Below are 13,583 nucleotides of genomic sequence, written 5' to 3'. Positions count from 1 at the left end.
AGTGGGGACACCTGAGCGGGCCAGGCTGAAATGTCCCCACCAGCCATTGTCACGGTCTCCAACTGACCAGGTGGCTGAGGGATGCTCAGGGCAGCACCTGCCCCACTACAGATGGGGGCTATGGAGAGGAATTGGGCCAGGTGTCAGGCTCAGCTGGACCAGCAATGATAGTAGGCACTTTCCTTCCTTCTGCCTCTGCTTCCTACCAGTGGGAATTTTGGGGGTCAGCAAGGAGTAGAGGGCAGAAAGAGGGAACCTGGCTGCTGCTGCTTCTGCTATTCTCTGCTGAGCCCAGCACCCCATGAAGCTAGTTCCTGCAGGTGGAGCTCGTGGGCCAGCAGAGGACATCCAGTGAGGCTGGACAGAGAGCAGTGGCAGGGAAAGGGATCCATCCACCACTCCCAAGCTGCTTCTGCCCTGCTTCAGCTGCAGACTGTGGGTAGTGTGCATATGAGTGCCAGGCTCCACTTAGGATAGCAGCAGCAGTGGTAGGAGATGTCTGTTCTCTGCCCCTGCTTCTTACTTAGCTCCCCTCCTCTTGTGTCCATTTTCAAGCCCACCTCACTCCCATACCCTAAGGAGCAGCATGAGTAGCATCGTTTCCAAATCCTTGATCCACCCATGGACATGTGAGTCTACTTTGGTTGCCTAAAATGTTAATAGGAATCAGGCCCATAATCTTAAGAGCAGGATACTCTTGAGTCTATATTTCTTAGTTCTGGTTTTGGTTTTGCTCTTGACTTTATTTATTTGTGGGAAAGTTGCTTCACCTTTTTGTGTTTTTGTTTACCTATCTACGAGATAAGTATAATACTTTTTACTTTACAGACCCTTAGTGATAACTAAAAAATGTTTATAAAATACCTGAACATTATCTTGTAAAATATATACTTCACTGTAGCTTGTGTAAATTATTATTTTGGGGTGATGGTATGAATTGGACTATAATATTATGGGGGTTCAGTTAAATTAAGAAGAGTACTATAGTATGTGTATGTAGTACTCCCGCCTCTTTTTTTTTTTAACTTTATTTTAAAACAGCTTGTTTAAATAAGGGAGGTGAAAGACCCCTCATTCATAACTCTGGTAATGCTTGCCGACCAACCTTTATAAAACGCTATGAGTTCTTTGGATGAACACTGTTACATAAGGGTGGATGACACATTACTGGTGATGTTAGCTGAGTGTTTCTCCAAACTAGGTATCCAATTCTCTCCCAGCACTTTTTCATAGTAGTCTAGGTAGTAACCCTCCTTATCCTCTTATGTGGCTTCTCTACCCAATTACAGGGTGTAGAGAACCCCATGACATTCCACTATTTTCTATTATAATTTAACACGACTGGGGAAGAAGAATGTCCATTTCTTCCTTCTGGTCTTTCATGGGGCTATCAAACAATCAATTTTAAACTCTGATATTTTAGCAGGAATGACCCTTTTTATTTATTAATCTTATGCCAGGTATTTGACCAAACCAGATGTAAAATGCTTCTTTTTGTGTTAATATTTTGCTTCACTGATGCCTGATCTGGTCAGCAGTACATCAGATCATTCTAAGTGACTGATAGGATGATCATTTTATAGGCTCAATTTGCTGCTTCTTGCATATTTAATTATTAAGATGAAAGGAGATGAATAATTTCATTTTTGTTTGGGGTTTTTTGAGATTTGGATATGGGTAACTGTGAATGTACCTCTCCTGGCAAAATCTTACTTGGTAGAAGTTCATGTCTGAGTTTGAGGAAACTGCACAGTCAGAAAGTCTTCACTGCATTATGGTGGAAGAAGCAATACTAAAGATAGGGAGTAGCATAATTTTTTTTTTTATTTTTGAAATAATCTATAAATGATACTTTGGTTGATTTAGCATGGTTGTTAAACAGGAAAATAGAGTTAAAAATGTTACAATTTATATCTAGCAGGAAAATACTCCTCTTCCTTTTAAACTGTAATGAGTTTACTAGTTTTCCTTTCCCTAAAACTTCAAGTCAGGTCAGATCACATTCCAAAAAATATAGTCCTACATCCATGGAAGATTTTTGCTTTTCAGATCTCTTTGTGCACTGTCAATTCTCTTCCAAAGATGCCCATTTTTAGTTCCAGAACCACAACCTCTTATTAGTTGTTCATAACTTCATCCTCCAGCCTATTAAGTTGGACCGTACCTTGGACTAGCAAGTTTTGATTCTTTTTTTAATTATACAAAAATTTATAAGTGGAATATGTACTGAATTTCTGGAGCTTTTAAACTATTTAGTGCCATCTTCTACCTCTATGCTATGGCAACTTAAAATACCCAACTTGGATCCATTTAGTTGCATCTAAGCTGATCCTTTAATGCATTTCAGGGCTTTTTGGTGACAATACTCACATGTATCCATAGCCAGGCATGAGAACAGGGATTGGTGAACTAGAGAACAGGAATTAGTCATGCACTATGGGACTTTAATGTATTAATGGAGTTTTGATGTTATGCAGAAAACTCCCCATGATTAAGAAAGTACTGATGTAAAATTCTTGATTGTGGGAAAAGGCCACTAACTGGAACTCCAAAGAGCAAGAACTCAGTCCTAGTCAGATACTTTTTATAGAGCCTGGAGGAGCAGGGTGGACAGAATTGGATGAGATTCAGCAGTAAGGACTCAGGTGACAGTCCTTTCTCCCAAGGATATAGTTTGAGTTGCAGAGTGGTTATTCTATCCCATCTTAATTTGGAAAAGGAGGGGGTAAATAAAAGAGGGCTACTAATAATTTTCCTGAAGCAAGATGAAGGGGAGGAGTCTTAGTAAATTAAGCAACTCCTTCAGAACTTTTCTATTGCTTCTTATTTATTTTCAATAGTACCCAAAATGGTTTACAAGCATAAGGAAGATGCACAGTCTTCTTGTGCGCATGCTCAGGGTTAAGATTTTAAACAAACCAATTTTTTCAAGTCATGAATCCTCTTTCACATCCAGATAATAGAATGGATTAAGATTTTAATCACTTCCTGAAAAGTGTTTCTAGATGATTATTTTTAAGGAAAGCTGAAGCAATTTAAGAATTTGGAATAAAAGTATCATATTGGTCTATTGTGATAACATGACCTGGATGGGCCTGCTACAGTGAGCAGTCATGTACTAAAGAGAAACAGGATTCTTGTCTCCTCATCTTTACAATTATGTGCACCTCTTTCATTACAGGCTGTACCTCTAGTTTATCAACTTCAGCATGAGTAATGCATGCAAAGTCAGAGGTAACATGCATACTACTTAGCAAAAGCCAATATTGCAGTCAGTCTCCAACTAAAGAAAATGTTTATGGTTAGATTATGTTGACAAAATTAATTTAATCTGGTAAATTATTTGAAACACCTTGCAGTAATCCTTAATTATTAAAAATGGACTGATCGTCTTGTTAGATAGTATGTTTACTTAAATGTACAATTCTGTAATACAAACACAGAAAACCCAAACCAAGCTCAGCAAACTTGAAAACAAACAAAACGCCAATATCTAATCAAGAATTCATAAAAAGAAGTGTGTTGTAAATAAAATTCATTTATTTTTGTTTGAAAAATACTAAAATCTTTATTTATTTATTTACTAGTTGATTCTTACTCCTTACAGTGCATTGGGTAATGGAATTGAAAACAATAAATATACCAAATTATAGGACTTTTAAAGAAGGTTTGCTTCATAAATTATCTTTTTCTACTAAAAGCCCAGGTGTTTACAAGATAACATTATTTTTTTACCGCACGTCAAAATTCCACACTCAAAGCTACTATTAGTGCAATATTAACGTTAAGAAATCAGGCATGCAGAAGTTGGGAAATTCAGTGCTATGTTTGAAAGTTCAAACATTACTCAAACACAATGGGGTTTTTTTTTAGTGTTAATTATGGTCCAGTTGAATAACACACTATAAGATATGTACCATAATAAAATGGAAACTGAAAATTCTTGCACACAATTCCTTAGTTTTAGGACTTGGTTTGGTTACTTGCCTCAAGGCCTACAAGATAACACAAATTGGCATGGATTCTTTTTAATAATCTTACAGCAGTACATGTTAAGAATTAAATGATCCAGAATTTAATTTTGATGGAGGTGGTAATGTATTGTAGATGGGGAGACTTATCCCCCAGATTCATACAGGACTAGATTTTCCCAATGTGAAAGAGATTTTGAGGGCACATCTAGAAAAGCACACATGTGCCTGTTGCAGGCACACTGAATACAAAAACATTCCTTGCACTGCATATTTGCAGCACGGGCTCAGTATTTATCAAAAAATACCCTAGGTAACCAGGAAACGGTCCCCAACAGAGATGCTTTGGTTTCTAGCCAGAGTGTCTCTGTGTGCTTCTGCTGTCCCAGCACATGGGGCATGCACCCTTAGTGTGCTGGGACAAGCAGAAGCACGGCAAAGATCAGGACCCAGGTGCTGTCAGGTAAGTAGGGGCTGGGGGGGGGGGGGGGCTGGTCATGGGGCATGGGTCACCTGGCCCAGCATGACGCATGGCCTCCGTGAGCAGTGCAAGCGCCCGGGTGACAGTGCAAGTGGCCCTGGGGCTGCAGAAAGGTGCACGGCCCCATATGGCACCACAGGAAGCTGGGACAGTCCCATGACAAGTGGCACAGACAACATCGGCTCTCTGGCAACTGGGGCTGCGCTGCGCTACAGGGGGGTTGGCAGCAGTGGGCCCTGAGCGCCCCACAGCCACTGCTGTTGTGGGGGTGAGTTGTGGGGCCTGTGGGTGGGAGGGATGTGGCCATGTGGGGGGCCTGGGATTGCAGGGGGGAGCTGGGACCATGCAGGGGGGCTGTGGCCCTGTGGGGGGGGAGCTGGGACCTTGCAGGGGGACTGTGGTCGTGCTGGGGTTGGGGGCAGTCACTGTGCTGTGGGGGGGGCTGCGCCCTATGTGGGGGCAGGGGACTTGCCCATCCTGAGCAGACCCCCACACCCACCCACACATCATCCCACATCCTTCCACACCCCTTCCCACCCTCCTCCTGCAAACCCCACATCCTCCATCACACACCCATCATGTGCTAATAAAACCAAAAGCAAACATCAAGACATATAGATATTCAGAATTTATTTTATTATGAGGATAGAGACACTCCTAGCTAAAAGCGGGGCGTACACCCAATGAAGGGAGGGGCCATCACCAGGGAGGACTATACCTCGGTTGCTCGGGGCTGCAGGGGAGCGGTCAGGAAGGCCAAGGCGGAGATGGAACTGGGACTAGCTACCCAAATCAAGGACAACAAGAAGTCCTTTTTTAAATACGTAGGGGGCAAAAAGAAGGTACCGGGTAATGTGGGGCCTCTGCAAGACACGCTAGGAAATCTGGTTGTCACACCAGACGACAAGGCTAACCTATTTAACTATTTCTTTGCCTCCATTTTCCTGAGCAGGGACCAGATCAGCCCATCCAGTGGGACCCCCTTAGGCCCCGGGGGAGGCGCACCCAGGCCTAGGGTCAGTGAGGATCTATTCAGGAAACTTCTGGAGGGACTGGACGTATTTAAATCAGCTGGTCCTGATGATCTCCACCCCAGAGTGCTGAGGGAATTAGCAGAGGTCATTGCGGGACCCCTGACATGGCTTTACAAGCACTCGTGGAGCTCTGGTGTGGTGCCAGAGGACTGGAAAAGGGAGAATATGCTTCCCATTTTCAAAAAAGGGAACCAAACTATAGGCCAGTTAGTCTTACCTCGATCCTGGGTAAGCTTTTGAGAGAATTATCATAGCGCATGTCCATGAGGGGCCAGCAGGAGTGATTATGTTTGGAGCAACCAACACGGGTTCATCAGAGGCAGGTCCTGTCAGACCAACCTGGTGGCCTTCTATGACCAGGCCACAAAATCCTTAGACGCAGGGGTAGCAGTGGACGTAGTCTTTCTGGACTTCAGGAAGGCCTTTGACACGGTCTCTCACCCCATTCTCATTAAAAAACTAGGAGACTCTGGTGTCGACACCTACGCAGTCAAATGGGTCACTAACTGGCTGGAGGGCCGCACCCAGAGAGTGGTGGTGGATGGGTCATTTTTGACCTGGAGGGATGTGGGCAGTAGGGTCCCCCAGGGCTCGGTCCTTGGACCCGCACTGTTCAACATCTTCATCAGCGACTTGGACAAGGGGGTAAAAAGCACCCTGTTCAAATTTGCTGACAACACTAAGATGTGGGGGGAAGTGGGCATGCTAGAAGGGAGGAATAGGCTGCAATCGGACCTAGACAGGTTACAGGGGTGGGCAGATGAGAACAGGATGGGTTTCAACACTGACAAGTGCAAGGTGCTGCACCTGGGGAGGAAGAACCAGCAGCATACCTACAGGCTGGGGAACTCCCTTCTCATCAGTACAGAGGCAGAAAAGGATCTTGGAGTCATTATTGATGCCAAAATGAACATGGGCCGACAGTGTGGGGATGTGGTCAGGAAGACCAACCACACCTTGTCATGCATCCATAGATGCACCTCGAGCAGGTGCAAGGAGGTGATCCTCCCCCTCTATATGGCACTGGTCAGGCTGCAGTTGGAGTACTGCATCCAGTTCTGGGCGCCACACTTCAGGAGGGATGTGGACAGCATTGAGAGGGTCCAGAGGAGGGCCACCCGCATGATCGGGGTCAGCAGGGCAGGCCCTACGAGTAGAGGCTAAGGGACCTGAACGTGTTCAGTCTCCACAAGAGAAAGCTGAGGGGGGATTTAGTGGCTGTTTACAAACTAGTCAGAGGGGACCAGCAGGCATTGGAAGAGTCCCTGTTCCCCCGAGCACTACCAGGAGAGACTAGAAATAATGGTCACAAGCTGGCAGAAGGTAGATTCAGACTAGACATCAGGAGGCACTACTTCACAGTCAGGGCGGCTAGGACCTGGAACCAACTTCCAAGCAAAGTGGTGCTGGCTCCTACCCTGGGGGTCTTTAAGAGGAGGTTAGACGAACACCTTGCTGGGGTCGTTTGACCCCAGTGCTTTTTCCTGTCATGGCAGGGGGTCGGACTTGATGATCTGCTCAGGTCCCTTTCGACCCTACCAACTATGAAATTGTGAAACTGGTAGGTTTCCAAATTACTTTAAAATTTTAAATATAGCAATCAAACATTGCCCAACTGATCTCTGTCTCTCCCTCCCTCCCTTTCTCTGTATATAATTGCTGTGGACTCTAACGTCCACCTGGTAAAGTAATAGTCCCCACTATGTGGGGGCTAATGGATGAATGGATTTCATGGAACAATTTAGGAAAAAAACAGGATAGGAGTGATGTGGGGGTCAAAGGGTCAAAACATGAAAGTAAGTGCTCCAGCGGGGGGTGGGGGGGACCAAACAGAGCCCCCCAGGCTGCACCCACCAGTTCTCAAAGGCATCCAAGGAGTGGTAGACGCCGTCCACAGGTGATGGCTACAGGCTCTGGCTCCCCCAGATGCAGATCCAGGAGCACATGGGCAGAGTTATTTTGTCCCAAATGGCACGACTTGCCCCACACCAAAGTGCATGTCCAGGCCCATGTACTGAGGCAAAAATCCCTGGCACAAATTTGTGCCGCTTCTATTTGAGATGCTTCAAGCGCACGTGCCTGCATATGTAGATGCACCCTGAGGGTCCCAAATTATGTGCGTTATGTCACAGAAAAAAACTGCAGTCCAAATAGTCATGTTACTCTTTTGATGTGATCTCTAAGCAGTATCCTGTACTTAAAGGTGTAACAAAGGTACAGGAAGTATGACATTTTGAAGGAAATTCTCAATTGGCTATACTGGGTAGACAGGATGGTTTTAAAGGAGACTTTTGGAGGATACATTTAGATTATACTTGGAAGGGGTCTTAGATTCTCTGTCTCTAGGATAGTGTGCTTTGAAACAGTTCCAGACATGCACATATGCTGCTCTTCACCACTGCAAACCCCATGCGCCTAATAAATTTAATCAGAGTGTCTCATTACTTTTCTTTATTAGGTTGTGTTAAGGTCTCATTCTTTATGGTGAGGATCTCAGTGCAGAAATGGCAAATACAGCAAAAGCTGTGTTAACCGGCACTTTATTAGCCAAAGAAGTCTATTAACTGGTATGCGAGGGACACGGCAAAAGTGAAACCGAAAGTACCACTTCCGGGGGACTTCCTGTTTCGCTGCCACGAGCTGAGTTTTTCTTTGCCACTTCTTCGGCCCACAGCCCAGGGCAAAGCAGCCTGCATGGGGCAAAGCAGCCTCACAGGGCCCCCCTCCCAGTCCTCTGGCACACTGATGCCGGGGAATGCACCAGACATTACATGTTTGATTAACCAGCATATTTGATTAACCTGCATCCCCCGTTCCCGGGGGATGCTGGATAACAGAGCTTTTACTGTATGCTGATCTGTGGTGTTGGCACCTTAATGAGTATCTAAGTCCCCTAAATAACGTTCTTAAATATTTTCTGCTCGAAATACAAAATAGCCTTCTGGGTGGTGGAACCAGAAATGATACCTCCTTCAGAAAAAAGTAGGCTTTTTTTGAAAATTGTGCTTAAGTTTTCACTGGAAAAAAACTAGTCAAAATTGTTTATGTTCAAGAACATCTAACATGGTCTATAAGAGTATTCAGTGATTTCCTTTAATCCTTGCAACTATTATGATGAGGTTAGAGATTCTTCATTTATTTGAAAGTTACTGAATAGGTCAGATATCAATTTAAACTCTGCCAGCTTGAAAATGAATATTCAGGTCATTTAAAAAAATCTGCTAGTATAACCAAAAATCAATTCATGGGTATCTTTCTGGCCATTACAGTAACAAACAGGTAGCATTAAAGCATAGTTCTCCCATGCAAACTCATTTTATAACAAGAATAATTGGCATAATTCCTATTTTTAGTCGTTTTATGTCCTTTTCAGGGTGATTCCTGTTGCTTTATTCAGTATCAGGATGCTAACCTGGTCAGTATACCTTTATGTTACAGAATCAAAAAGTACAATTCCTTTATTCTTTTTATGAAGAGTTCTTAACATTGTGAATTGTAATTCATTTTGAATTGCAACGTAAAAGCAGGAATTAAACTACAAGTGTGTTCCCATTTTTGTTATATGATACTTTCACTAGAACAGTGGTTCTCAACCTTTGTAGACTGAGGCACTCCTCAGAAAACACCAGGTCTTAGTTTTCACTTGATTTTTTTTACTATAAAAAATTAATAGAGCAATTATTCTGTTGCAAAGACCTCAGAAGGATCACAACCGGTCAGAATGGTTTTTAACACTTTGGATTCTTATTTGAAATCTCTGCGTTTATCTTGCACACCTAACAGTGCTAGCTTGGCCTGGCATCCCACAGGACCCTTGAAAGGATCTTAAGGAATCCTGGTTGAGAACCATTGCGCTAGTGTTTAAAAGAAATCCTTTTATCTCCAAAATTACTATGTGAATCAGAAAGCACTGTTGTAGGTGTGGTGGTGATGCTTAAAATAGGAAAGTAATACTAAAAACAAAAATGTATATGTTTACGTATTAACCCTTTAGTTGCTGCAAATATTCGTAAGGTAAAATGGAGACTATAACAAGGCAGTAAATGAATTCCGCAAGTTTTGCATAAAATTAGCATGTAACATTTTTTATTAAAAGTACTAGAGAAAACGAGGCTAAGGGAAGGCTTGCCCTTGTGTCCCAGCCATGCTCATAAGTCTTTTGCATGTGGAGTCCAAGAACAGTTCTGTGGGAGAAATTTTGTCAGTATTTTGCTGCTTTGTTTATATGAGCAAAGCATACAAATATATCCTGGGTTTAGTGAAAGTGAGAACCTAACATTTAATTCAGTTTGGTATATTGAGAGAGGATGACTGGGTTAGCTGTAGCACATGAACAATGTGAAGTATCAGTCTGGCAGTGCCTCAGATTATGGGCATTGACACTCTTGATGATTTAGGCTGCCGTCTTCCACAGAGCAGCAGCTTTGAAAATAACTGGATCCTGAAAAATCAATGTGAGGCTTGGCATGCTCAAATCAAATGAAATCATACAGCTGAATTATGTTTCCACAACATCTCCAGAAAGTACTGCAGGATGGGCAAATTCTGGTAAAACATAAAAGCCACAGACTTGGTAATATATACATTTTCAGCATCTTGCATTGCACATTTCTCAATACCTTCCATTTGATTAACTGTTATACACTGTGAGGTTTTTTTTTCTTGTGTGTCCAGGCGTAAATTCCTTGATATGAAGGAAAAACAGCATACAGATTTTTTTGTAATGTTAGATCAGTGACTCACAACATGGGTGCCCTGCTTCATGACAATTCTCTGCCAGCAGGCTATAAGGTAGCTTTAAATGATATGTATTTACTTCATTGTGTTTAAAACTAATGCAGCCAAAACTTCACATCCAAATTTGAACATATAATTGTGTGTAATGTATTGTAAAAAAACAACAAATAGAAAATATTTTAAATATAATCTTTCAAAGGAAGCGGAGAGCACAGGTTTAATGTGCTTTTAAACAAAGAGGAACATACAAAAACTGCAGAAATGACAAGTGTGTTTAAATAACATAGCTTTCTAAATTGATAAACCAAGATTTCCAAATGATTGGTGATGCTGAATATCTCAATTTTTAATGGCCCAACTTGAGATACCTTAGAGCATCTCTGATATTCAGAGTATCTGCTCTTTAAAAATCAATTTGTCATAAAAATGTTGCAAATTAGGCACCCAAAGTCAATCCATAGTCACTTTTGACATTGCACGTGTGGACCATGCATATTCATTCTTTTTCATAAAGTGCGCACAGCAAATTATTAAAAAATTCTACCAGGTGTTTAGAAGTAACTGACAATTCATCTTTCTGTATTAATGGAGTGTTTTTCATAATATTCACAGTGTTGTAATTTAATTGGTAAAATGTATTTTAGAGTGATATTCAAGCAAACAGCAGTTTATTTCATTTATTAATTTAGTATAATTAAAGTTTATAAGATTATTTGTAATCAAATGGCAAACGCTTTAGTCTTTAAATCAGCTGCCTTATTGCTTTTAGTTTATATTTATAGCACTGTAAATAGTAGAACTTTTCACTGAATCCCAAATAATTGCATCAGTCTGAAGAAGTAATAGTGCTGGAATTATTAGAGTAGAAGAGGTGTAGCAACTATGGTGTAGCAAATATGGTTAGTAGACTTTAAGATAATTATGAAGCATAAGTTGATCAGTTGTAGGCTAAACTGTAGGAAACAGAAGCGAGAGCTTTTTAACCTTTTAGCTGCTGTAAGAAAATGTATTTGGGCTTTGTTGTTATTAGTTTTAAAATGACCATAAGATTAAAATGTGCATTGATGGTGGAGTCACAGTAGTTTATTCCTTCTAGTAGCTGAAATGGTACATATCCATTTTAACACATTGTGATACTTATTATAGTTGACATGGTTTCTCATGGAGTAAGTTTGGACATTTCTTGAGTTAATCTTCTAAAATATAACACACACATGCACACACCTAGTATGTTAATTTACTAACCTTATTAAAAAGGGAACATTACATCTTGAATACTGTACCTCAACTTTATTGTAATGATTTTGCTGGTTACCAGGTGGGGTGGCAGTTGAAAAATTTGGTGAATGCACTACGAGAGGACCCGAGTGGTGTTATCTTAACTTTGAAAAAGCGACCTCAGAGCATGCTTACCTCAGCACCAGCTTTACTGAAAAATATGAGATGGAAGCCCCTTGCTCTGCAGGTAATGAAGCTTAATCATAAGTCATACACCATCATTTTAAGTATAGATTATCTCAGTGATGCTTTATTGTGCTTCATCCCAGCAGCATATAGATTTAATCTTGTATGCTTTGAAAAATTGTTTGTCAAATGGTCTCTGCATAGCTTGTTCTTGTAGGCTCAGTTAAAATTAAATCCATTAGTTAGACCTTTCAAAATTAAGAGCAATCCATAAGATCTTTTGTAGTTTGCAAGCCCAGATAACGGTAGGATAACTCTTCTCAGTTATTGGAAGAAAGACATAGTGCTGAAGTACATGAGTCGTTTTAGGGTTCCTGTTCACTTCTACTGGCATAGTTTGGGAGCTGTTATATTGCTCTTTAATTCATTGTTAAACCTGCCCTGGAGCTGGAGCACACTTAGAAAATAAAAGGAGAAAAAATCTGGTCTCTTCACAGTTCAGTCAAGCACTCTAGTCATGTTCTGAAGTTTAGCTGTAAGAACGTGATTTTAAGTCCATCTCCTATTATGCAAAGCACTTGAGCACGTGCTTAAATATTTGGCTGAATCAGACCTCAAACATGTACATAGCTGTGTGCCCTTGAGTAATCTCCCTGAAATCTGTTCGTATAAATAGGGCTGTGTGCAACCAGCTAAGTTCTTTTCAGGATCAGTCTCTATAGCTAAATACCACAAGGAGAGGAGGGCTCTACTAGCCCTTTTTTTATATACTGTTTTTGGTAGACAGGCACTGTTCCAAAATATATAAATAGCCTTATTTAAGTATAAAACATCACTGGGATAGATTACTCTAGACTTCTTAATTAGTAGGAAGTAGAAATATTTCTAGACCGATGAAAACAGCTTACCAATTGATGTAAGCTAAAAAATAATCTTTTTCCTTTTGAGTTTAGATATGACCCAGTCTTCAGATTTAAGGAAGAATTTTATTTTCCTTGCATAAAACTTGCATTTTGGGAGAGATTATTTTATCTAAAAATGTCTAATTTAAAAATTAATTCTATTCATAGGAATAAGAGAATATATTTTATTCAGGTAAAAAAGAAAATGAGATATGGAAATGCCACTGCTGATATGTTCGTTGCCATTAAAATGTTAACAGATCTATAAAAGCAATTAAAAATCATTCATAGGGGTTTTATTCCCTCCCCCTTTCTTTCCCCCTTTTTCTAATAGTTTAAAGGCACCTTTGTCTTTCAAATTGAATAGTTATTAAAATGGCTTAACATTTAAAACATAAAAAAGTACTGGCTAGAGAATATGGTATTAACTTTCAACCAAAATAATTTATTCACATCTGAATATGAAATTGAGAATATGTATGCCTGATGTGAGTATATGAATGTATATGCTTGAAGGTTCTGTTTTTGTCAAAGAATTTTGATGACAGCGTAAATCTTGAAAAACAAATTAATGCTTAAACTGAGTCCAAAACCTTCCAGTCTATACTCCAGCTCTTCCAGTTTTCCATGGTGACACTGCCTTTTTACTTTATTAAATATTTATTCTGGGTCTGCTTAAGCATTTGCCACTAGAGTATACCTCTAAAGGGTTCCACAGCAGGATTTTAGAAGAGAGGTCAGTGATAGAGATCATAGTGAATAAGCAATTAATTTAAGAGAGGCTATTTCAGAGAGTATGAAAAATTAGACTGCAGTTTCCACCATTTAGACTTCATGCAGCAAAAGAGCACAGATCTCCAAAGGCTGCTCAGCAAGACATGTTACAGATTGGAGGCAGTAAGCCATTATCAGTGAAGCTTCTAAAGTTTCTGATATTAGAGCAGTAAACACGAGCAACGAGCATTTTTCTGAGACTTCTTCATCTTCACGGTTCTAAAATAATCACTATATGAAATGGTTTGCATATGCATATATCAGTGTTGCAGAGATGGAA

The 13,583-nt window shown here is 40.8% G+C and overlaps 1 protein-coding gene across 8 annotated transcripts in view; it reads left to right on the top strand.

The window, feature by feature from the left end:
* The window catches only part of CNKSR2 (connector enhancer of kinase suppressor of Ras 2), a 380,784-nt gene that overhangs the window by 204,381 nt on the left and 162,820 nt on the right, over nucleotides 1-13,583 (top strand). For 5 of the 8 annotated variants that reach the window (XM_059720856.1, XM_019495115.2, XM_006258843.3 and 2 more), the window contains one exon: nucleotides 11,542-11,688. The exons of the other annotated variants lie outside the window; for them this stretch is intronic. In XM_059720856.1, the coding sequence (XP_059576839.1) occupies nucleotides 11,542-11,688 (147 nt within the window). The remainder of the gene's footprint in view (nucleotides 1-11,541; nucleotides 11,689-13,583) is intronic. 8 annotated transcript variants of the gene reach the window in all.

This window comes from Alligator mississippiensis, chromosome 1 (genome assembly GCF_030867095.1).
Source record: "Alligator mississippiensis isolate rAllMis1 chromosome 1, rAllMis1, whole genome shotgun sequence".
NCBI lineage: Eukaryota > Metazoa > Chordata > Crocodylia > Alligatoridae > Alligator > Alligator mississippiensis.
Note: the sequence above shows the minus strand (reverse complement) of the source record. Positions and strands in the feature narration are given on the sequence as shown.